Genomic DNA, 27,730 nt, shown 5'->3' on the forward strand with positions numbered 1-27,730 from the left:
TATTGCACATATTATTCGTTTAGTAATATAAAACATGAAAAGATTTGTAATTAATGTAACCTACCGTGGCATCGTACTAATTGCTAAATTTGTCTTTTAATTTTGAATTTCATTTCACGTGTGTAATTTTCATATACAAAATAGTAATGAACATTTTCGCTATCTGAACCTCATCGTAATCTAATAATACTCTAACAATTGATATCGTTGTATTTTTAAATGTATCAAATTTCATTGCATGCAGTGATATTCAAGTTTTTGTATGAAAATGTCAGTAGCATAATTCTATTGCGTAACATCGTGCGAGTATTCCAGTAAATGTAATGAACTTAAAATCAAAGATATTATAAATTGTTAATAAAATAGCTGTCAATAGGCCTTCGAAATTGACAGATTATTATAATATACAGTTATAGTAAATATGAAGTATAATACGAGAGAGTTTCTGTCTCATCTAATTTCAATTGATATGGACAGTGCGAACTACTCAAACATTGCTGTCATTATTTACTTCCTGGAGTGCTTAGTTAACAATTATATAGCAATAATACTAGTGCGTACCGTTTTCAAAGGGTGTGTCAATCATTAAATAAACGTACACCGATTTCCCTGTGTTCATGGCTGAAGGCAACTCGCTCCTTTTTAATTCATTTATTCTCGTGTAATTCTCCCCAATTATGTACAAAAATATAATGAGAATCAATAATCATTACAGAGTTCGTAACATTAAGTAGGTACATGACGATGTGTGTGCTCTTATCTTCTCGGCCTCATGTGAACTTGGCTTGTGACAGCTTTCACGTGGTTTGAACAGTTTTTCTTCTCTTTTTCTTTTCCCATGCTTATTTTTGAAAGTGAAAGACGATCGACAATCTTGACTTATGTATGTGTTTATGCGCAAGTAATCTCTTTCTTTTCCTCTATAAAACTCAAATATCCACTCGTTAATTCTACATATAGTATATATCATGAGAATTCGGTGTTTTTAATTTTCTTCTCTTGTCTTTTGTATACGTATTTTGTATATGCATTGTTTCATGTATACGCATACAAAAAAATGAATAGTTAGTTTGTTTTAGAATAGGGTAATTTTAACTCGTTTCGTATTGTACCTGTAAGACGTGAATGTTGCGTGGAAAGAAACAAGAAAGGAAGTACACTTATACGTTGACAAATCCTTTCTATGACCGTTACACTCTATTCGAATGAATGAATTGGTAATCGATCTAGTACACAGATATCTTATAGTTAATACCATTAGAGGCTTCCTTCCTGTGACCTTTTATAAAATAATTCGCAAATTTTATTCGCATTATGTTTAACTTCATCAGATGTAAGATTAAGAATACAAAGTATAATGTCAACAAAATATCGAAATCATTAGTCAAAGCGACACGAAGGGTATTTCAGAGCCTCGAGTAGCATGAATTGCAAAAATCTTGGTCGTAAAAGTTCTGAAGGATTTTCGAAAAATCGTATTGTTTGATTTAATAGCATTATCGTAATTTCATCAAAAGAGTGCAAGACTTAGCCGAAATGTATTAAGTACTTGCACGTGCCCAATGTAAAAACGCGTATGCTGAGAAGCAGCTTTTTTCTTCCTTTTGTAAGGTTTTATTTAACTTCTTTTCTTTGCGTTTTACTTCGGAAGAAGTACGGAGAATACTTAATCGCTGTGATAGATTATGGTAGATTTTTTGAACTCTACTAATAAATGATCTTTGTACAAACGCGTTGATGAAATATTTACGAACTTCCGCTAGAATGTTCTACCGTCGTATTCCGACGTCGACGCGGCTTATTGTCCTCATTGACAGACACGAGTTGATTCGACAGAATTCTTTACTTTTACGTTACATTTTCCAAAAACACAATATGGTATTTTTTTGCAAGATTTTAACAGGTGCAAAATTGCTTTGTTTTCTATGCTAGAGATATTCTTAAAAATACGTTCATAATGAAATATATATTAAAGAAAAGAAAAATAAATAAAGAAAACAACTATGCAATACATTCATGACTCGTATCGGTTCACACGATATTATAGAATTAAAAATTTATAATCACTGGATACAAATACGTTTTGAATAGAATTTACCGCGAGTTTACACATATTAAAGAAGTGATAAAAGGATGAGCGATTTTAATCGATTTATATGGCGTTACAATGTACGATTTGACTTCAGTCGTAGTTGGGAATAATATATTAGTGTGATTTTATGTGAACGGAAGAGGTCGGATAAAGGAATAACACTCTGAGCGTTGAAGATATAAAATTATTCGCTAAATCGTAACTCGAAGATCAATTCCTGTACACATTGGAACGAATGATAAAGATTGGAACAGATTTTTGTTGATCTGTCAACTGAAGAAATACATTCGTATATCGTTGAAAGTTAATTTTATCAAAGAAAGAAAGTATCTTTTTCGAAATTCGGAAATAATATTTACATGTATGTTTTACGACTACATTAACAGTCTTGTCGACGTTAGTTTCTTTTTTTTCTTTTTTACTTTTTTTATTATAAACCATTCTTCAAATATTCTTCTAATACGTTATTGAAACTTGGCAATAATAAATTTTCATATATGAATACTTTCACAAGAAAGCACGTCTTTGACACCATTAACGTCTCTTTTATTATGCAATTGATCTATTTCTTTGTAAAAATATACAACATTAAATTTATAGGATCGAATTGTTTTTTTTCGTCAGATTTTTTTATTTCTGTGCGATCATAAATAAAAACCTTCATCTTTCCGCAATAGGAAGAGTACAAAAGTTTGTATCCTTAATAAGAGATTTGTATGATTCCTAGGTAAACGTTTTCTCTTTCCCTCCATGCGTTTATAACATGTACATATATTCGAATGATCGGCGTTCAACCTTCTTTTTTCCCAATTTGACCAGTTCGAACGGTGAACAAGAGATAAATTTCGTCGAGAATTTCTAGAACTCTTCGGAAGCTTGATTCTGCAATAACAACTGAAATATTCGTAGATTTCATTGAATATTCTATTGAAAATAAGTATTGCGTTGCTTGATCGTAAGCAATAAAAAAGCTATTCGAGCGTTGCATATTCAAGAGAACTACTGTCTTTTGCTAAGTTGATCTAATCGACGATCTCTCAATAAAAATGGAGGAGAATCAAGCTTCGAGAGGAAGGAGTGGTACGATTTCTCCTTTTAAATGCGAATCGACAGACGCTTACTTATACGACGAACACCGAAGCTTTGAACACAATCGGGGCAATAGAGAGACAGAGTCGGACAATAAGGAAATATGGTAAAGGGGATCATTTCGATGCGTCCCAATAAGAAATGCCTCGTAATCACGTATAACTAATAAACGATCACACTTGTTTACGCATACATAACGCACGCGATAAAACACTGTCGCCAATCACGTGCGGAAAACATAATGTTCCGATGAGGATCGATTATTAATTTACTCATCGTGTGCGCGTTTTAATTTTGTCCGTTTATTTACTCTGGTCTCTTCGCATTCCTCGGTCATTCTTCACGTTCCTTTATACTTTTATCCGTAAAGCCATCGACGAGGCAACGATTTTCAGAACCACCCACAATCCGGTTGCGGATGCGATTATACATACATATGATACACAATAATATAGTGCAGAAGAGCCCTTTCCTTATTAATAATATATTATCAGTAATAATTCTTATATACCCCCCTTATATAACCTTGTTAGACTATCCCGATAAACGTAATCGCCAGCCCATTAATACAGTTTAATATGAAATAATTTAAAGCGTTAGCAGAAAATCGAACGTATGCGCGACTGGTCTCTCGTCGACGACTCTACGCGTGAACATGAACACAGACTTCACGGCGAATTACAACTAGCATAGTTTATCTTCCTGTAGAACCGCGTGCAGTCACTACTCGAATTAGATCGATCAATAAGACGTTGTGTACGAAGTCACAGCACAATCCTCAAAAGTGCCGGCGAGATTCAACGCGTGATTAACTGCATCGTGTGATTTGGTATCTCGATGGTTCTTTACGAGCTTTTACCAAAATCAGAATGTTCTAAGCGAGCTTTTTCTCTGTATTATTGTTGGCAACGTAACCATTGTTGGTACCGTTGCTGTAACAACTGTTGTATTCCTTGTTGTAGATCGTCGCGTACGACGAGACACCGTTTTGTCGTGGCACCGAGTCCTCCAATATAGGCATACAAAGACCGGTCGAACCATTCTGTAAACTCTTGTCTGTTGGTTTCTTCGTTTTGCCCACATACTTCGCTTTGTAAAAGTCCGAAAAAAGACCTAAGAAAAGCACGCCATGTAAACCGATCCAAATCATGAAGCCGCGAGGATAATCGCACTCTGTGAATAGAAGCTGGAACTGGTGACTCATGATCAATACGAACTGCACCTAGAAAAAGAAGATTCCTTTTGTGTTAAACTAGTTACATAGAATTAGAAAGTTCAGATCATTATCGATTAATGGATTTACCATTTGGAAGGTAGTCAGGTACTTTTTCCACCAAATGTACTTTTGATATTCAGGCCCCATTGCAGCCACCATATAATAAAAGTACATTACAATGTGAACAAAAGTGTTCAAGAGAGCGAAGAAAGTGCTATGACCACCTGGTGCGAACTTTAAACCCATCCAAACCGAGAATGGCATTATTCCATGATGGATTACATGAAGCGTCGACACGTGTTGGTTCTTCTTCCTCAGAATGAAAAAGAGCTGAAAGAAAATGACATCATTAATATTTTTTTAATTTATATACGTTAAAACAATCACATTTTTCATTGAATTTAAAGAGAAAAGAAGAAAAAGCAGTCGTTTAGAATTTACACGCCTCGACTTCTTAAGAAGGTCAAGTTGTCTCACAGAGTAAATTATAAAATAATCTTTTTCCAGCTTGACAACTTATACTTGAGCGGCACTCTTCTCAAACGGAGACAAACGTTACTCGGCTTCGTATTACTGGTTCTTTGAAAAAAAATATAAGCTTGCGGTTAGCTGTATGTAAGATCAATTTTTCTCTGCTTCTAGCCAACCAAATTTTAGAAGACTTGCATAATCTTCGTGCAACCTCAATCTAGCAAGCTACAGACAAGAAATCCAGTTTACATTTGAATTCTATTGTGGAGATCTACAGAAATTACTTCCTTCTTTTTTTTTCATTTCAAAAATGTTGAATTAATAAAAATATAAAAATTTTTTATTGCACTTTACGTACATATTCAGAGTTCGACAGTTCTAGTATTAAAGTAGCTGCTCAATGATCCGGAATGCTCTATTATTCTAACGTTTAAAGTATTAATTGTCACAACGTTTCACTATCGTACGAGAGCAGCATATGTTTCCGTTCAATGAACAACAGTAATACTGCCTTCCTTAGATAAAATCTCCTATCTACTAGCTTTTTCATTTTTTAAGATATGCTGAAATACTCTGTTCCCCTTTTTTTAAAGTTATATTATAGAGGCTTTCATGGTAGGCAAATTTTATAAAAAAATCAGTAATATAATCAATATTGTAATAATTAGTATTTTTCAAATATTCAAGATATACTTATGTAATCTTGAAATCAAATAAATTAAATAAACCAAATAATAAACATACTATTTTTCTAATATAGGATTAATTGATAGAGTCGTGAATTTAGAAATTAATCTCATATAGAAATGTTCAAATGATAGATAGGATGTTTTATTTAAGGAGGACAAAATAGTGACTAACTCGATAATCAATTAAAACAACGATAATGGTCACGTACAAATGGATGTCGTTTAGATACTTACGGTATCGAAGAACTCGGTGAATTTGCTAATGTAATACCACCAACATGTATTCGCCATTCGGAGAGCCAAGGGGCTGTTGGAGTAATCGACCGGTTGGCATCGGAAACTGTATCCTTTCGCCCAACCACTCATCAAGTACTGAAACAAGGAAACACCGCAAAGTGAGAACAATAAAAGGGGCGCATTCACCGAGAGACGACTATACACGGCTATGACCACAACAATCAGCATATAGATTGCGATCGCTCGCTTTCCACCGAGAAACTTAGTCTCTCTGCTCTCTTTGTTCGATCAAGAAGCCAGGAAAAGCCAGGGAAACAGCTGAAGTGGGAACAAAAGAGTCCTCAGCTCTGTTTCTTTCGCAAGACGACTTCGCCACTGTTTTAAATTCTAAAAGCCCGCGCTCCTTCAGGAATCACGAACAATGCGACTGCAGTTTGTTTCCTGTAGCCTTTCGGTTGCATTTTCGCAATTCCTTCCGGAAAATCAGGTCACGCGTGGTTTCCCGCTTAAAACACTACCTAAATCATCAATTCGCAAGCGCAAACTGGATCCCCATTAACGATCATCCCTTTTATTACCGGAGTGTTTATGTTTTTCGTCAATATTTCCGGAATGGACAACGTACACTGACTCACGAGAGCATTTGAATATTAAATTAGGTCGTTTATGCTGAAAACTAATCTTTTACTCTTTGTTCCAGGCTTTCAAAGAATCTGGAAAATTCTGGGATATTTACGCTTAAGTAGCGTGGCGCGATCAGATCGCTGATAATAGCTCCAGGTTGCGGATATTTATAAAGATAAACATTTTTGTGAAGAAATGGAACCTAAGCAAAAATTTTCTTCATCTGCTAAATATTACATCGAACTTTAGGTATTTTATACATGTTTGAATCTTTGAAATTCGCATAAGTATGTATTATACATAAAAATTCGCAGCTCATTCGTAAATAAAGAACCGCGTATTAAAGAATTCGGCTAATAAGTGAACAATTTGTATCGTAAGGATATCAAAGGCTAGCGACAAATGTAACTTTGCTTTGATGCAAAAGAGTGAAGAATGTGGTAGAAGATATTACGTCCGTAACGATTTGACGTATACCAAACCAATTACAGATTTATTTAAATCTTCGCTTCGTTGAGGCTTCGTTGTATCTTTAAATTAACTATTTAAAACTTTCCTCAAACAAAAATGAAAATTTAGAAGAGTGAAATTCGAATGTGAAATATCGCAGTTTTGCTTGCAAAGTGGTTTGTTACCGGAAATAATTTCCAATTTGCGGAAACTGTATGTGCTCGAAATTGATCTGAGGAACGTGTAACGAAAGTGAAATCTTGCGAGGCCGCGATAATTGGTTAAGTGGCGATGATTTTGCTCAAACCGAGCATGAAATAGCGTTACGAAATAATCTTGCCCATGAAGGACTTTTCGTGCGCCAAATTCAAAACGTGCAAATTAACAGAAACACGATCGACGTTACGATCGCCTTTTTAATTTACATTACTGGGGGATTCTACCTGATCCTACCTAACTGTCGATATTGACAGCGTTTGAAGCAAATAATACTCAATAGTATATATCCATCTCAAATTGATATTTCTCGATCGACTGGCAATGAGTCGTTTAATACCTCTAACTGAGAGGGTAAAACACTTGTCCTTGTAAAACACATTGTAGAATGGAATGCAATTTCACATCGATAAATATAATATTACAATACGATTCTCTGAAGGAAAAAACGTGGTCGTATTACCGTGACTATGTGAAGGTTGCATTCAATGTATATACCCATATAATAAAGTTACCTCATATAGTTCGAGAACCAAACAAACGGTGACTTACAAAATCGCTAATGTGTACTTGAAAAATTCCATGCATTTGCGAAGAAGATCGCAATAATTCGTTATTGAAATATTTCGTTTCAAATTTGCTTTTCTTCTTTATGAGGAATCCATCAAATCTTAATTTCAAGATACTTTCTTTAGCTACGAACAGTTCAAGATTTAAATTACGTATCTAGATAGAAGATAAAGCATTTCCAGTAATGTAGAATATTTTTGTTGTTTGTAAAACAATGTTGGTAGTCATTTAAGAAACGTGTATATACATTTTTACAGAATAGCGCATTATAATATTGTTCTAATGGAAACACCGTTTACATTAATTAGCATGTTTTTGTAGCTCATTAAGGTTGATGAAAGGAGTGTTTTGCGGATAAACGAAGGAAACAATGTTGCGTGTAATGTAATCTATTTTAAACTGGACATAGAAAAGCACGCTATTCGTAACCTTCTTTCAATATTTCTTCTTTTTTCAACGTGGTAGGTTTATTTTCCGCTGAAAAATTAAGTTAATTAATGTAACATAAAAAGGAAAGAAAAAAAAGATGACGAAGAATACAGAAATAGTTTAGAGATCTCAAGATTTCAAGAATACAAACATAAATTATGTGTAAACGCTCGCGAATGCAGACAGGATTTGTCGAAGAATAATTATTCTGTTATCTGTTGGAGGCAACCGAGCTTTCCTTAGATTCACGATGCTCTCCAACTAATTTCGTTGACTTTGGTTATCGCGTGACGCACGACATCCGATTCGTGTAACTTGATTGGTATCATCGACGCTAGGACACGGAATTCCATTAAACTTGACCGTATTAAACAGGGTTAGGAAAGCTCGGGTGTAGTTTGAAGCGTAGGTCGTTCGGTAACGAGAACACAACGCACGTATGGCTATGAGAATTGTGTGTCAAGGCCGCGGTTGTGTCGCATTAAATACCATACGCATACCAGGATAATTTTTCATCGCCGTACATATGTAGGTCCACCTTGATTTGAATTTCGTGAAGCACGGTCACAAGTTCGGCTTTATTTCTCGATTGCCTTCCCGCGAAACGAATAAAGGTGGTGACTTCTAGCCATCTATCGCTTTCATTGTTCCGTGCACGTCTCCAGGAAGCTAGAACGAGATTCTCGAGGCTTTTCGGGCGTAAAATCGTGTCCCCTTCAGTAAAATGTTTCACCGGCATTGCAGTTAGTTTGCAGTAACTCAGAAGTCTAAGAACACACCGATATCGTGTGTAGCGTTCGGTGTGATGTAACGTGGTAGTAAGGTTTTCGTGGAACCCTAATTACGCCAATTGCAATACGAAACGTTGGAACAATCTATGCCCGAAAAGATACTGTTTGTACAGGAAGTGTTGGACAGTATTGACGATACTTACGAACATGTCTGAAACTGGAATTCAAACGACAATTACACAGTTACTACTTCTTGCCTTTCAAAATAATATCCTGACGCACATGAACAACAAAGAACGTGCCTATCCAGATCAATGTAACGAATTTCGCACCTGCTCTCGCGGGATACGTGTCGCGCGAAATCGTGTCATCGTGTCACGAAAATTACGTTTCTGCTCATTACGATACTCTACAGCGATGCTCTCCTCATTCCAATGGTAAAACCAAACGGTCGGTTTAGACCTTCACGGCGTACTAGTAGCTGCTCCCCGATGACGACGACGACCACCACCACCACAACCATCACAACGAAAGTACTTTCGACGCTCGCTCAGCGTGACTAATGCGTTTCTTAAATCGATTCTTTGGAAAAAGGTCCGCCAAAAAGAAGGCTTTTTGCGGAAGGAGCGGGACTTTTTGCAAGATAAGTGGTCAATGATAAATATTTCTTAGTAAAGGATCGACTCATAGATTCTTCGTCGCATTCGTCAGTTCGCGAGAATATTTAACATGTTAGTCGGGTCATCTATTGAAAATACATATATTGTCGACATGAAAAGTTAATAAACACGTATTAATTTCAATCTGGATTTTTCGAAACATGATTATCATAGCATGCATCTTCAGTAGAAATGACTTCATACATTAAGAGATAGGAGTATTAGATAAATTTTAATAAAGAGATAAAGGATTTGAATGAGTCGGTCCATCTTTTCCCGATAATTCGAAGCTGAAGAACTTGAAACTTCTGTTACACACGCACGTAATATGTTTGTGTATATATATGTATATATATGTTGCAATTTATACAGCATGGAGTCAATAGATCATCTCGAATCACGTTTTTGTGTCACAAGATGCATTTACGAATGAGACTTGTAGTAACAGGCTGCTCTTGTATTGTAAGTTCGCAGGCTTTAATGTTCGGATGATTGATCTCGAGTTACTCTCAACGTCATTCTATTATTTTAAGCGCGATGTATTGGCAATGGTAAATGTGCAATTCTTAATTAAATCTTTCTGTGGCAAGGCTATCGAAACGAACGTCACTTGACTTGTGAGTCATTGGGCCGATAACTCGGCAGATTTGTTGTACAGTGAGACTTACTTATAAGCTGATAAGGAAAATTAAAACCTCCTTGTTCTATAAACATTAGCTTTTCTCTCGATATACGGTGGGGATATAAAATATTCGTACATTCTTTAAAACAGAATAACCTTTGTAAAATTTGGCCAAACAACAACTTTTTTTAGGAGTTATTGTATCTAAGAGATTTAGTTTACTAGATGACGTGTAAAAAAAAAAAAAAATATAGAAAAGTTGCAATTGGTCCGAATTGCGAAGAAGAGAGTAATGTACATATGTTGTTTAAATCCTCATTGCAGGTCCAGATAGAGAGCATAAAGTTGCAACTTTTTCAAAATCTTTTTACGCGTCATCTAGTAAACGTTTGGTCCAATTTTAAAAGAGTTATTCCGTTTTAATGAGTGTACGAATATTTTCTACACTCGCTGTACGCTATATGATAAGAATCGATAATATTTATGTAAAATTTGCCGCGTTAAAATGAAATTATGTTAGAACGCAGTTATGTTAAAAGAGATTAAAATCCGGAGTATTTCCTATTTCAGAGACAGGCATGGTGCACAACGATTAGGAATTATGTAATTAAATTCTTAATTTCTCAACACGTTGCGCATTATATTTAAACGCATGAGATTTATTGATAAATCTAATCGCGACACTTTATATTTTTGAAACTAAAGTCCTAATTCTGAATTATTACTTAATATATTATCAAGTCGATCAAAGCATTATGATTCAGTGTTTCTTAGAATAATCGAGTGGATACACTCTCCTTATCTACCCGGAAGATTTTCATCGTTGCCATTTTAAATGATTGATGATGATTAATTGCTATGTAGCGTAGATACTTAAAGATTGTTCTTAATGTTGTTTCATAATTTTCAAATACTAATAAATACTCATTAAGTATGCCATGAAGGCTTTCTTCCAACAGTTGTTAGAGACGAATATCAAGATACGTATCAATGAAGTATATAAGGTGTTTAGCTACATGTGTAAAAACATTTAAGGGGTGATTCTTGAAGCTAAAACAGGATGAAACTCAAGGATGAAAAAATTGTGTTTTCGGCTTTGTTTTTTAGTCATTGACAATTAAAAATTAACCGAAGTATACCTGTGCACGAGCAAACTTGCTTACACGAACGAAAGTAGGTCAGCCTAAGCAGCAGGCTGCACAGAAATCCTCAAATCGAACGATAGCACGAAGCAGCTTCCTTCGTACAAGTCGTGGAGAAGAAAATTATGACATTCGAAAACGTAAACTATCCTGCGCGATGTCTTGTAAGAAAAATCGTTGATTAAACATTATATCTGCCTTCTCATTAAAATCCAGCATATCGAAAACCGCTTTATGAAATTTTCGAATAGGCAGGATTAATGTTTCCTCTAATCTTTTGCCTCTATAAATAGTTACTAAATAATAGCACATATAAACAACGTTTATACAAATTTTATATACGCACACCAATTGTCCCGTCTGCGAATATCCACAGAAGAATGGTAATGAGAATAGCAATCGTTTTATAATACGTTATATAATCGTTTTATATTACAGTACATGTTCAGTACAATCTGTTTTCTTTCAAACAAAGTAGACAATAAGCACGATATATACAACATGATTTGAACATCTCTATGCACCCCGCTGTTTAGGCTGTCCTACTTTCGTTCGTATAAAGTTTACTCGCGCAGAGGGATATTTCGGTTAATTTTTAATTGACAATAACTAAAAGCACAACCGAAAACGCAATTTTTTTTATTTTTGATTTTTATCTTATTTTAGCTTCATTGAGATTTTCTTGCGACAAATGTTCAAAATGTATTTCAGAATACGTATCGATGAGTTTTGTTGAAACGAGGCTTCAATACGTAAAAAGAATTGATGCGGAAATTCATGTTATTTCATGGAAAGATAAGAAATAGCGAGCATAGAGCAAATAAAATAAGAACTCTGGAGAAGGGAGAAAGCAGTCGAAGTAAAAGTCTATTTAAGAAACTCGATCATTGATCTTGATTTTCAGTCCCAGTGGTCAACTCTTTGATTATTAGAATGTTTTTAATCACAATCGGTACGTAATCGACTAGCCGAATAATAATTGGATCAATGAAAAACTCGTAGAAAGTAACGCAACGTATTCCTACGTGAGTACGATTCTCACGAGATAACTGTATCGAAGCGTGCGTGCGACATACTAAGCACAAACCAAATACGATCTGTATTTCATTAAATACGTACGCGCATTCTTGACCCTATCAGACACAGGAGCACGTGGATGCGTGGGGACGGTTTCTATTTTCACAAAATAGAAAATCGATTCAAATTGATTCCATGGAATCTTACGTTCCTTCCACTTTGAACCAATCAATTAAATGCGAGCCGTTACCGTGACCCAAATCAAAGTATTATCGATCCATCTGATGTGACTACAAGTAAATCGAAAATTCGATATTACACATTCTGAGATTGCGGACATTATCTCATTATTCTCATTATTATTAATAGAATCTATTTGTTGGAATACATCCATATATCGTGAGAGTTGAAACATGGTGCATTAGGGACAGAGACATTTTTTCTGAATTAGGGATGTAATGATTTTAATGAAATTTGATGTATGGTGATAGTTTTAATATGTGGAATAAACATATCTCTAATTTTAATCGCAAATGGCTAACCAATGGGAACAAGGCATATAAATTTCGGGAAAATTATGTATTGCTGTGTAGTCTTTGTTGGTTGATGGGTTTCAATATCTGAATACGTAGTAATATGCGATTTTTCCAAATTTCAAATGCACATTTCTTGTAATTGGTTAGCCATCTGCGACACAAATTACGTTCATTGCATATATATATAATATAATATAATATAATATAATATAATATAATATAATATAATATAATATAATATAATATAATATAATATAATATAATATAATATAATATAATATATTATAAGAACCTTGTGCGAAACAATCGTAGGAATCTCATCGGTTTACTGGCACTAAAGTGAAAGCTATAATATTTTATAAAGTTATTTTATATAAAAACTCATTTCTTGAAGTTAAAATTAATCTTTTATAAATCGTATTCCAACATTACGCGACTACTTTCCCTCTTTAACACGCTTGTTCTGTCGCATACAGGGTTCGTTTAACTTATAGCGGTGAACAAAAAAAGTTTAAAAATGGTATGTTGTGATCAACTCTTATACTAAACAACCTTTACCGTGTTAGTTATAGTCATCTATTCTGGGGCACATATATTATATTTATTCCCCTTGCCTTGACGAATATTTCTCTTTCGTGAAATTATAGTATTTCTTCGTACCTTTTGTCTTATAAACTCCTCTTTATCTGTATAAACAATTCAGCTAATTAGAATTGAATTAGCTACTTAGAATTACCATTCAGAATGTGATCATTTAAGAAACATTATTTCTTAAAATTCTAGATCCTTGGAATTTCTTTATTTATCCTATTTTTCTTTTGCGCTGAACAAATTTATGAAAATCGGTTGTTAATCGCCTACCTTAACAATAAAATCGTAAAAATTGCAAAGAGTGGAGTTGACCATTTTGGTTTTTGAAATGCTGAATTAAAAATCGAACACTCCGGCAAAAAACGTGATTGGGTTTATAAGCGAAATAATAAGGCGTTTCTTTCAATTTCCTTTGGTTTATAGGAAAAATTTCATTCCTCTGGTTTTATACGTGTACTTGGCACAAGTCAACACTCGTGAATAAGATGGAAAAACTGAAAAATGCAAATGGCGAGTCGGTACGCTATTTCGCGGGTTTTTCATCGACGCGATGAATTTCATTGACTGGTCGAAGGAATGGCTTATGCAAGCCGCGGAACACCGGCGCATCGTAGCCGACAGGCAATAACTTTCACGAAGAAGGGGGTAGGGGGCATATCGTTGTCGAGACCGACCATTAATTATTCTAGGCGTGATCGATGATACGTCGGAATGGGATTACTTGAACGAGTTTGTCGGCTAAGCGAGGGACAATCGTTCGCGTTTATTTCTGTGCCAATATAGTAAGGCAGAGTTATTCGAGTCACCTAAGCTCCAACATCATAAAGTTCAATTTTGAACTTTCTACAGAATAGTCAAACTTGTACAAAATTGCGATCGTTAGTCTTTAATATAGTAACGAAAGAATGAGAAAGTACCGTGTAGTTCAAGTTCACCAAAAGAACATATGAAAAAACGAAAAAATGATTCGAATAATCGTATGGTTATTAATTACACAGTAATATACACACGTTACTGAATTACGATAATTACAACTGAAAATGCCGATATTAATTGAACAAACATCTTTCCTTTTCATAAGTGGAAGTTATATCCTCGTAGAAAATTATAATCGGTGAGCTATCGATGTAACTGCGTGAAATATTTCACTGCTTATCGCGTCACTAATAATGAGTCAAACAGTTTTTTCCAAATTTATATCGCTTAAAAATTGCTTATAATCAAATTTGACAAATTAGCTTGACTCTGATAACCCTATCTTATCGTGTATACATATATCACTTGGTCTTTTAATGGTCCTAAGTTTACAGAACAAGTAAAATTAGGGTAGATTCTACAATTCGAAATAAGATGAAAATCGAGAATAACAAGATTGTTATTGAATTTTGAAATTACACTTCCTCGAAAACGAGAAATGCAATTTTGTTATTCTCGATTCTCGACTTATTTTCACATGTATTGTAGAATACCTTGCTGTCGATTATCTATTTCTGTACGTATATTCTGTACGAAATCACGAAGTTTCCCTGAGAAAAAGTAAATGGATATAGAGAGAAGAAAAAGTTATAATTAAGCAAGACGAACCTCGTAGAAGATCCATGTGGAGAATAGTGTTTGAACCAAGTTGTATGCTATCAGGATTCCCCGAAGTTTGAAAGGCTTTTTATTTTCCATTATCCTCGGTCCCAAAACCTTGCTGAAATAAGCGTAAGATAGGCATATCGCCATCGTTGGAAAAGGACTGCTCATCATCACCCAATTGTTCACCCGGGGATCTAGAATCAGAATACAGCTACCGTTAGAACGAACGACAATCGCGATTACAATTGTTTACGAACGATTATTTCTCTTATCCATTATCCGATAAATACATAGTTAGTCTTTTGACGCGAGACATCGAACTTTTCGATAGGTAAAAAATGTGTTTCCTTTCTTTTTGCTCGAGCTATCGATTCGACCGTGATTAAATAGAAATCGAACGGCTATAAACTCAAAGTTCGGCTAATTAATATCGCGCTCGATGGGAATGATTCGTGAACAATGACTCTCGGACTTCTTGAAATTGGGAGATTGGCGCGAACGGTCTCTTTATTTAGAAAGGCACGAGTATATTAAGAACGTAGGCATACGCGACGTGCTCGACTAGAGACCAATAGTCAAGCAAATGAAAGATACCACTGCGAGCAATTTCATATCAACGAGGGTTAGCGTGAGTAAGCGTGAAATCCACGTCCACTTCGTTCTTGTGGTTATCGCTAATTAAATCTCGCTCTCCTGCTCGGTTTAGTAATAATGTTAAAGCCGCGTTTAATTATCGGTTCCTCATTCAGCGATTCTTTAACGACCGACGAATAGAAAGTAAACAATCGTTACTTCTCGTTACACTCCTTTTTTTTTCTTTTTTCTCCTCCTGCCCCGGTGGTACTTTTATTTTTTCCATAACTTTATGCATCGACGTCACGGTACGATAAACCTCGTTATGATGATTTTCCTGTCATTAAGCAACAATAAAGTGGTAGGCTTCCCGGTTCGTTAACCTCTTTAACACCATGATTATATTTAAAAAAGAACAGGGTAATCCAAGTACATTACTTTAACGGCCGATTGAACTCTTTTGTATGTATCGGAGAAAATTGAAACTGTTAGCGGGTCGACAGCACGCTATTCAAACAGTAACGTGAGCCACGTTTACCGAGTGTTTGGTTTTTATAAAAGAGAAGTTAATCGAACGTTTCATATACACGCAGTGGAAAAAATTCTAATCGATATGTCGATTTAGCCAGTCTTTTCACGGGAAGAACGTGCTTGTAATTGCTACTCCTTGATACCAATAAGGTGTACAACAGAATATCTTATAATTCCATTCCACGAGATACCCAACCCCAAACTAACCCCAATCTAACCCCGTCCATGAGTGTTAGAGCACTTACGGAAAACTAAGTAAACCTGATAAATCATTAGGAAATTATAAAACCTCTAAAAAAGTATTATTTCACATAAAACATTAGGCTATAAAGAACCCATATTTCGATATTATTATTCAATATTAATATAAAATGAATTTTCTTTCGTATGTATATCGGCCACATCTGCAACAATTTTGACATTTATATAATTATTTTGTTCCATTATCATTCGATTTTATACATATCTATTGTAAATAATTTTATTATCTAGATTCTCGGAATGACTCATTCAATTCGCTCAAAATTCTTCAATCGAGTTTAGATTAGGATACTTTGAGGACTAACGCGTTATTGTTATATTTCTGTAACTCTTAATACTGTACAACAATTTTGCATGAACATAAAATTTTGGTCGATAATCGTTTTGTTGATAATTTAAGTTCATAATAATGAAAAGTGTGTAAATATAAATAAAATATGTAAGAAGGTCATATTTTTACGATTACATCGTTTTAATGTTTACTATCTACAACTCAAATTTTGACGGCAATAGTGTAATTAAGAACATGGGTCACGATGGAAAACAATGGCATGACATAACGAGCAGAAGGGAAAATGGGTTAATTATTTCAATATGCAGTTGGATATGTTGAAGTTTCTTGCAGCAAATACACTTTTTACATATTAATATCGTATCTTATTCATCGCTTCTCAAAACAGTGGGATATTTGGAAATCTCGCCAATCTCTATGTTACTTGGTCTATTTGAAAAATGGATAAAAAAATATATTACATAGCTATTTCTACGGAATTAACGATCACACGATAGTAGTCAATATTAACAAACAGGTATTAATGAACTCGAAGTCGAAAAACATCTTTTTCCTGTTAATGATAAGACACCATGAATTTATCTTTTGTAGCTTGGTGACAAATCATCTTTTATATTATGCTTTTATCATTTTTTACATAATCATAATTATATGTATTATCATTTGTTACATAATGCAAGAATTATTATGCTTTTACATCCTATTTTATTCTTGTTTTAACAAACAAAAGAATATTTAATGTTTTAAGAGAAACTTTAGCGAATAGTCAAAATAAGAAATCATTTGTATCGCCAACCATTCATATTTTCTCAAACTTATAAGAAATATATGAAATAAAAAAAAAAACACTATTGGATTTTGAATGATATAAAGGATGCAACAGAATTAGTAAAAATGTACCATATTTTCCAGCAAGAGACGTCTTTTGTCCTCGTCACGTGTCGCAATGATTGGTCATTGATCGATTTCTACATCGGTCACGAAAGTATTTGACTGTTTACCATAGACAATTTGTACCATGTCCTATTATACCAAACTTCTTGAAATTTCATTAGCATGGTAACGAGACACGGTAATTGTGATTATATTGGTAAAATTTGGACTCAATCTGTATACGTATATAGAATTTATTTACTGCAAACATATATTTAATAAAAAAATTAGAATACGGCACCAATATCCACCTTAAGCGTATAAATGTTACAATTGTTGAAGATGATTCCTCTGAATATTGAGGCTTATTGCAATATGTGTGTATATTGATTTTATAGGCACAACTAAGTGTCAAACCCCTTTTTAAAGCCAAAAGGCTGGAAAATAAGTTATCTATAGGAAAATAAAGTTATCTATCTATCTAATTGCCTAGTAAAATACTTGAATGCTATCTGTCAAATGTATGCTTGCAGTAAATATATGAAACTACTACATTATATTTTCAGATTCGTTTCAAAATGTTTTGTACAACGCACACAATAAATTTGCAAGAAGTTCCTACAAATATCTAAATATTTTCGTAAGTCACTGTAAATTAAAATTGGCAAGCCATTGCGCGATATATATTAGACAAAGAGCCAAAGATGTCAAGAATTACAAAAAATATTTCTCACAGTCTTCATGTCGAATCATTTGACGTAATACAATCTCGCTAATGTAAACACAGAAATCGCGCTTCGACGTGTCTACGATCACGGTATACAAAAGTTACATAACAATGTAAATGGAGAGGAAGTATGGAGCAAAGTGACATTCTCCATTCGCTAAAGGCGACATTTCGTAACTCAACATTGTTATATGCGCGCTGTAACGTGGAGCAATCGGCATATGATTTAAAAGTAAATTATACAATCTGCGATCGCACACTTGGCTTGATATCAAAGTTCTGCCTTTCCGGCAGGAAGTCGATAACCATATCATAACCAATCATCTATTAACACTTTCTGTGCCGTACCGACTTTTGGTTACTTTCCATTCAGATCGCACGTTATACGTGTATACGCCCCATGTTATTATGATTAATAGTTTTGCTTCTGATAGTTTTGCTTATGCCTTACAATTTTGTTAATAGTGCAAATAACATAATTATCAAGGAAGGGTGTATTATCTAAGATGTATCAGACATCAAAGCGATAAATTTAATTTTTATGAAATTGTTTTAACACACGTATGGTTGAACATTTTCTACCACAATTCCAAATGGCTTGAACGGAAAGCTCAGCGTGGGGCGTATACGCTTTTTCCAAGAACGAATATTGTTAGCAGAACATTTATATTACTACGTAAAACGTAATTGACGTTCATAATTCTAAATAATTGACATAAAAATAAATGCATGGTAACGATAGAATCGATCAAACCAAACGTCCTCCATATTTTCACACGCTTTAGATAAAATTATGTAATTCTTTCCATTTTTCTTCGTAACGACATCTCGTGATATTGTGATCTCGTGATAGCATTTCAATGCACGAAAGCAAAACATGCATCCAGCGTACTCTCAGCTGGGATTGCCATATGAGATAACGCATGACGTTATATCGTAAAGTACCTACTCAAATACCTACAAAATTATGAAATTTTGCAGGTACTTAAAGAGCTAAATTTTGGAACATCACAGCAGCTTTGAAGTTAATTCAGAATATTGTATCGACACTTTGCGAAATCAGATTCGAGTTCGCCTTGATGCATTTTATACTTTGTACGTGTTGGTAATTGTAAAACAGGATTTTAACTTTTTCAAGCACGTTCAAGTATATTCAATAATTTTCTGAGAAACACTGCATCAGTCAACAAATAAAGCTCGAAAAGAGCAAAAGTCGCTCGCTTGGTACCTTTCATAGAAGTTTGCAATTCAACTTATTTCAAGCTACGTTGTAACTCTCGATCTTTCACTAGAATACGCTGTCACATTTTTAAATCTATTTCACTTTATTCCTTTCAAAATCTATCTTGAAATAATTAACGGATCAACCAGCGGACATCTCGAATTGATATACCTTTGCTTAAGATACATATATCATTGGATAGCAGATTACGAGGTCTACAACCCATCACCTCAGTGGCTCCCGAGGGTAACCAAATGTCGGTACGTCCTTGCACTGGCACCTTAGTGGTTCTTAGTTCAATAACCAGACGTTGGTTCGTCCACTACATCCTCTGTGGTTCCTGATGTTAGCCATTCATGTTGATTCGTTCATGAAAGCTTACCTGTGGCTCCCAATGTAACCAAATTTGTAAACATTGTAACTAATTTTGTTACGTCGATCTTTGGTGTTAGCCATATTGCGGATCTACCGTAGAACTCTATTTATCTGAAGCCATCGGAGAACGAACAGTTCATATGAGTACAGTAGGATTTATCTGAACTTGCTGAAAAAAGATATGTACATAGTTCATATAAGTGGAGTATACTTATTTGTTTTAAATTTACTAGTGACTTACTCTTCCCTTTTCTATAATAGCATGTTTCTTTCGAACTAAAGAGCATGAAACCTCTTTCTGTAAGCTAAACGCTAAATAGAGTAGAGTTCTATCTATTTGTATTTGAAACAGTTTATAAATGTAATATGAGTTCATCCCATCTTCCATGATTCTATTATTTTTCTATTCTATAATTAACATTTTTCTAATATTCTTCACAATACTAGTTCATGTTCAGATAAATAGATTTAATCGGCAGTAGTTCAGTCAATAAAGCATTAAGTAAAATATAATTTCGCTGAATTGTGTTCGAATAATTAGGATTATATTATAACTGAAGGTCACATAATAGAAATTCACTATTGTATTTCATTATTAATGATATTTCGTTTACGCAATAGAATTTCATGTTCAAACAAGTGGAATTGTAATGAAACGCATTTCCACCTTCATTATTACTAAAAATATCTCAAATCCATAATTTAACAAACGTTTCCGTTGTCATTGGAATAATATTTATTTAATATATTTTCTACACTGTCACTGTTACGAGGGCTTTTTAGAAGGTCACAATATCAAAATTCGATTTGAGAAAGCCTACGAGCTCCAAATACGTATAGCAATCTCGTGGAAATTGGACTCTATTCAGTCGTCGAATAGGAGAGAGAAAAACATTCGCACGCGTATCGTTTATCCAGTGAAATGGATTAAAAACATACGGAACGAAAAAGCTATTGCTGTAACTGCCGCACACACTTTATCTCTGATACATATAACTTTATATCGAACGTTTCATTATAAATCGTTTTAATGATCATTTCTTGAAATAACTCCTCTTACGAATGAATATCACATCACAGTAGAATTCCATTTATCTGAATACTACTTATAGAAACGGAATTCTACTTAACAACAATTAACTGAACTGCTGCCTATTTATTCCATTTATCTAAACGCGATCTTCTGAATTATATGAACGAGAAATCACTAATAGTAAAAAGGATCAATGAACTTCTATTATATGTATTCCAATTAATTATTACACGAATTGTTCGTCACCCTATAGGTTCGGGTAAAAGGAATTTTATTGTATATCAAAAAGTATATTTTTCATGTTAGCGGCAGTTGAAGAAAGGAAAGTGGGGGGAAGACATGTGGCACAAGCTATAGTCTTTAGTTTAAGAAAAGTGAACTTTTCGATAGAACTCCTTTACATATTTGAATTCCGCTTATTGCAATGAATATTTAGTTAGTACCCGATTAATTGAACTCACTATGCTGAGTGAATTCACTTATATGAACAATTTTTAAATTTTTATGAAATAAATGAAAAATACTAGATACCATGGAAAATTAATGAACTTCTACTATAAATATTAACTAGCCGAATAAATGAAGTTCTATTGTAGTAGAAAAATGTATGTACGTATGTTCTCAAACATTAAAATGTTATTCTCTGCTAGATAATTACAAATCCTATGTATCGTTCCCTGGACTTATTTCATTCTTGAAAAAAGATATTCTAGTATTATTTTTCTGCCGAGCCCCTCGATAAATCGCTTTAGAAAGTATTTGTCATCATAAGAATACATTATTTTATCAATTATCATCGAAATACACTTCATAAAATTCATGGCTCTGTATTTAATCGTGTTGTTCACATTTTCCTAATAAGTTGTGTGCATGGTTGGCGAATCGCGATAATAACCAAACGATTCCCTTATCGCAGAAACACAGGAATGCAACACGATAAGATGATAATTCTCGTGCGTGAAAAATTCAGTCGGCTCGAGAACAGTTCTTTTCGGTATCGTCCGTTAGCTTGGATAAATTTTACAAGTATTTTTTTATTCAACCCTCCGCAGGAAGGCGCGGGAGAGTTAGTTCAGGAGGCGTTTGACAGAGCTTCCGCTAAATTACTTCAGCATTCATATGACCGGAACGTCCACAGGAACACGCACCGTTGGACACTCTTACGATATGAGCCCATATTTTCCATCGTTCTCCATTAAGAAACCAACTTGTTTGTTTTTCTTTTCCATTGGGAACGTCAGTCGATGCGGACGTAATTTGTCGAACGAATTTTTAGTTAGGAAATAATTACGAGGTGAACTTTGGGGTAAGTGGATAGAAGAAGAAATGTTTGAGAATCAGCCTATTAAATCTACCCTATTATCTCGACCAATAAAAGAAATTCGATTTTCACATTATCAACGTAATTAATTTCACTTCCAGAGCAGGTTGTACTTTAACTAGTGATTTCTATAATTACGAATAGACAACGGATCAATTTCAGATTGATCGACTTTAATTGATTCGAATATAAATACATGAAAAATACATAAATACATGAAAAAAGAAATGAAACAAGGCATTAAAACATAAGAGATTTCTTAATAAATTATTATATCAAGACTAGAAATCCGAGTGACAAGTTGTAGTGGCTACAAAAAGTATTTGCACATATCCTTATTTTTCAATGAAACGTCTTCTTTATTCGTTTCCGTAGTATCAAATTTGTATAGTTATATGAAAATACTATCTATCAGATGATGCAAAATTTGATATACTCAGATTAGTATGCAAACGTTACAATAAACACAATGATATGCCAATACTTTTTACAATTGCCTTCTCCAATTTTTAAGTTGACGTTGTAGTAAAAAGTAGTAATTCTAGTAAAAACTTTGAAAACGTGCTTAATTAACTTACTTAAAAATATACTAACTCACTTAAAAATCATTTATTTTATTCGAGTGTTTCGATAAGACACGTATGGAAATATTTAAAGAGCTCCTATAAAGATGGAAGTATAAGAGATGAAGTCTATTTCAAAGTAGAGTCGATAATGTTAAGGTATTTGCAGTAGCTGTGACGTTTAAAACTGAAGACAAATATTTTTGTCATGCGCGCACCGGGGCATGATTTTATCCTAACCGGTTTGTTTGACGCGATCCTCGTAGCTATAACGTTTAGCCGAATGAGCATCGTATGTAAATGCCAGAACGGATTCCAGTGGCACAACACAGCTTGGGTGTAATCAGGCAAGGGCGTCTCTTGGTCTACATGGGATACAATTAGCGGAAAACACGGCCTATTGGCTTGTCAGTATTAAATCGATAATCCACGTACCGTGTAGCATGGGAACATGAAAAGAGGACTGGTCAATTTGAGCCCCTTAACAGCTCGTAAGTCGTGTAACGGTTACATCGTCGTCCTCATGAATCAATTCACGAAGGCGTAGAAACCCGAGCTGTGCGACCGAGCAGCGCAACCGTCTAAATGAGCTTTCAACCCTCGTATTATATATGTATAGAATATACGTAATATACTCTTTCAGGATCTACGATCACCACCATCATCATCGTGGCGAAGCTTCATCTTTCCGTGACTTTCAATATTTCTCGAATATGCTTGGGATAGACTCTTCCCCCTTAAGAAGAATGTAAAGGATGCTTCATTCTGATATCGTTTAGAAACGAATACATATGTTATAACTAATCGTTCTATTTAGATTGTATACGATGAAACGAAGATGACGAAATAATCGTATTTTTATGACAAAATATTGGATATTTCCTAGGTATATGAATATTTTGCATGATTCGTAGGTAATACAGTACGTGAATTTTACAGAAGTGTCCAAATTAATGGTGAGTTAGCGGGAATGTTTACTACCTTTTTATGGAATTATTAGACTATAAAACTAAATTACTTACTGAAAAATATGGCAATAATATATTTTACTATTTATTATGTACGTATCGATATTATTGGATGTATACATCGTTGTATTAACATCAGAAGTATCTATATCATTTTACAAGATCTTATCTAATCTGACCTGATCCTATCTAATGTGACTTCATCAATTAAAGAATCTAAAGATAAAGAATCTTTAACAGAGCTAACAAAATTGCATATTGCCTTTCTAAAATCGATTTAATCGGTTCATAATATATGTACTACTATATGCATAACTGTGATGGCCATATACAATAAGATCATTGCATTTTGATTTAATATGCATAATTTTATAATTAAAATACATTTTCTTAAAGCTACTTTTAAGCGGTAGTGTACAATGGTACATCGCGTTTCAGTCGCTTTATTTCGTTCGTTGTGATGTAGACGACGTATTTCTTATAGTAAATAGTCCAATAAAAAAGATGTTACGGACAATCGTGGCTAGTTTTTCCTATCGTTGCAATTTTCGTGGATGGTAGAACAAAATCGTAGAAAAAAAGATTGTGGGTGGGTGGCGAGAATCTCAAAGAATTGAGAGGAACATTGCGTTCTTGTCTATTGACAAAAGGTATGTCATGAGTGAATCATGTGGGAAACGCTAACACGAATGGACGCCTTTCTCCTTCTTTTTTTTGTTTGCCTAATAACGAAGGCTTCAGACTTTAAAATGACATTCACTTGATTTAAAAATTTCAACTGGATCCGTAGAAAAATTGGGGACGAGTTTATTGACATACGCGCCGCCGTGAAGTTGGAGGTTATTTAAAAAATATGCGCGACAAATATGTCTCCTCTATGGTTATCGTATCAGTCCGCTCCTCTTTCAATCGCACATAGTTTCTTGTCCTCGTTCGAATGATATCCGATGTTACGAAAGCAAGTTATTTGACGCATTTGTTCGTTTTTGTCACTCGTGAAACAATTTGCGAGAGAACCTTGTATCACTCTATCAAAATTATTTTTATAATTTTTGTATCGAATTTAGCTTCCTGTAGTTGACGTATCATTTTAACGTGCAATTCTGTGGCTCTTTAAATTGGTTAGTTACTTGGTTAAGATCTCGTGAAATCGGGACGTCGCGTGTCATTGCGATCGGAAAGACTATTATGTATCACTCACAGCGACGATCTCGCTGGTAAAAATGTTACCCTATTTACTTTGGTTGATCGTTTTTGGTTTTTAATACGATCGCGCAGGATTGACCTACTTAACGACCGATCGATGCTCCAATCTCTCATTACCGCCAATTTGCTTAATGTATTAAAATAAAAATTATCTTACCGGACTTGTTATCCATTAGATCCCTGTACCCGTGCACCAGATCCGTCACTATAGCTGTCATCTTGGCTCAAGTCTGAAACCAGAACAAAGAGTTCCTGCTTTATTCGACCTTCATTATAAATACCACAGAATGATGGTTTAGAAAATCTCGTTAATAATTTTCTTCTTTTTCAATTTTCTGCTCTCTCAATTTCTTTCAATTTCTTTCGTCTACGAAAGGATGTTTATCGACAATATGTACCGTAATCGTTTGATAAATTATTCAGGAATCGAAAGATAAATAAAAATCCCGGTGGTAAATACTTTGAGATAAATCAAATGCAAGAACCAACAAACGAGCGTAAAAATTCCATTCGTTTTATGCAGGTCGGTGGTAAACTGGTTTTCGCAAAGGCACAAAGGCACATCAATCGTTTGTACGGATTTTCCAACGCGTTTCCGGGTCGTCCGTCGACTGCATTCGAGAAAGTTGCATCGGCGGAACGATAAGTCATCGCAACGATCGTTAGAATTTCCTGCGTATCTTTATCCTCCTTTCTTATTCTTTCTGACGAAAATGAAAGAAAGAAGGAAAAAAACGTTATCGCGATTATGATTACTCAAGAAACATACTGTCGGTACATTGCAACGTCTGCTTCAAGATTAAAACGTCGAATACCGCAGAAAGGAGCGATTTAACGACCAGTTCGGTTACTTAACTTCCTTTTCTAAGGTACTTTCATTGATTTCTCGTGAAATGAAATGTGACTACGACGAAAAAGCGGGACGATGACTGTGTCAATCGATCGATTACGGAAGAGATTAAGTGGATTAAGTTGCGGGTATTAAAGCCTCTTCGAATTAATGCATACTCAATTATCTCTGGTTTGCACACCCATAATCGGGTTATGGAATTTCACGATGAGGCGATGAGAACATCGACCGTTGATTGCGTTTTCACGAAATTGTCTGGCTTGCAAGTTTTTCATCGGTTTTGCGCGCTACAAGCTCGGATCCGGGACACCGATAGAATGGCCGGTTAATTGAAAACGAAAGAAACGGCGAACAAATAATGGCGGATAGCACAGTGTCGATTATCGGACAAATATTTTATAGAGAAGAAATAGCGCAGAGCGTTGCTTGATCAATCGTATGGCGCCACACACCAGATGATACTATAACTATAACACGCGTACTATCCAACCTGTAGCGAAAATAGCCGCGTTCGGATTCGTCACATTCATTTTAAAGTACGGTAGTATTATCTGGATCCTATTAATTTATCGACTAATAAAAGAGTAATATAGAGTTGCTTGAGTAAATTGCTAAGTAATTTGCCTTGTAATTTGCCAAACTCGGTTATGAACAATCTTCAAGTGATCTACATTTGAAAACAGACTATTTAACTCGTTATTAATGGTGTAATAAGCAGTAAAATGTATTGTAAGTTAGTTAATTAATAACACTTGTATTATACCAAGCTGATAACTCTATTGTTATAAGATTGAACATATGTATTCTTTATCTGGGTCTAAAGTTTGAAGTTTAAGTTGAAGTTAAAGTAGAAAATGATAATTCTTAGGGGTTTTGATAATTTCCTAATGACTTTTCAGGTTTTTTGCTAAGATTTCGTACGTGTTTTAATACTTATGAACGGTTTTAATAGATATGCATTATAATAATTTGTTTTTAACTTACCTATGCACAATAATGTACCTCTTTCTCCAACATATTATCTTTTATACACCAAAGGATTCATTCCGTGAATGAAGAAAGAAATAAAGAAATAAATGAATAGAATTTATCCTTCGTGCGACACGTCGACCGACTAAAAAATACTCGCTAACAGAATTGCTACGTTAAATATAAAGAATCGAGAGACTCACCGCTTTTCTCTCCTCGAGTTATCGACTTTGCGAGGCCTCATTCTATCTGTGGCGTAAATTGGTTGCGGACCGTATAGCTCCGCTTTATTGTTTACATCGAGTGTGAACAATATAAAATGAAGAGCTGAATGGATAAAAATTAGAGATAGCTCGCGAAACTTGATTTTTAAATTCGCGAAACTCGGATGCAGAATCTTGTAAGGACTCAAATATTTCGAATTTCGCGATGCTTTCCCCACTTTTTTTGAGTATCTAATTCATCAGAAATTAAACGTTTTAAAAAAATCGAATTATTTTTTCTCAATATAAGTGGATCGATGAAATCATACAAAGTAAAGTTAATCTAAAATCTAGCCAGAAATTCAAATGGATTATTAATAGGTAAATAAAAATATGTACATTACCCTAGTTTTCAGAGTTGAATTATAAAAATACCACAAGGTTGCGAGCTTCATGTTAAGTTTGCTAGATCGACTTCTTTGATTGATAAAATTGTTTGTTGAAATCTATGTATCTAGTAATCTATCTTCAATGAAATTTTGAATTCTGCATATATACAATGGAAAATTTCATAGCCATCATAAACCGTAAACAGAGAAAACGCATGCAACTTGTAAATTAGAAAACATGTGATAGGAACAAAGTCAAATGTACGCAGTTCTTCACGGACACAATATTATAATCGTATTGCTTAGGAAGCTCTATGGAACTATTCTACATTGATTACGTTCGAACAACGAGTTTTCAGACATTTTAATATTAACTTTCTGCTATCATTATTTTCAATATATAGTAATTTAG

The 27,730-nt window shown here is 34.4% G+C and overlaps 1 protein-coding gene across 1 annotated transcript in view; it reads right to left on the minus strand.

Annotated features, from left to right (window-relative positions):
- Positions 1-604: 604 nt before the first annotated feature.
- The window catches only part of LOC126921522 (elongation of very long chain fatty acids protein AAEL008004-like), a 37,432-nt gene continuing 10,306 nt past the window's right edge, over positions 605-27,730 (minus strand). The window contains exons 2-6 of the mRNA XM_050733206.1: positions 25,065-25,137; positions 14,966-15,156; positions 5,792-5,929; positions 4,485-4,727; positions 605-4,403 (exon numbers count right to left, since the gene is read on the minus strand). Coding sequence (XP_050589163.1) covers positions 4,056-4,403; positions 4,485-4,727; positions 5,792-5,929; positions 14,966-15,156; positions 25,065-25,125 — 981 coding nt within the window. The 5' untranslated portion in view covers positions 25,126-25,137 and the 3' untranslated portion in view covers positions 605-4,055. The remainder of the gene's footprint in view (positions 4,404-4,484; positions 4,728-5,791; positions 5,930-14,965; positions 15,157-25,064; positions 25,138-27,730) is intronic.

This window comes from Bombus affinis, chromosome 10, assembly GCF_024516045.1.
Source record: "Bombus affinis isolate iyBomAffi1 chromosome 10, iyBomAffi1.2, whole genome shotgun sequence".
NCBI lineage: Eukaryota > Metazoa > Arthropoda > Insecta > Hymenoptera > Apidae > Bombus > Bombus affinis.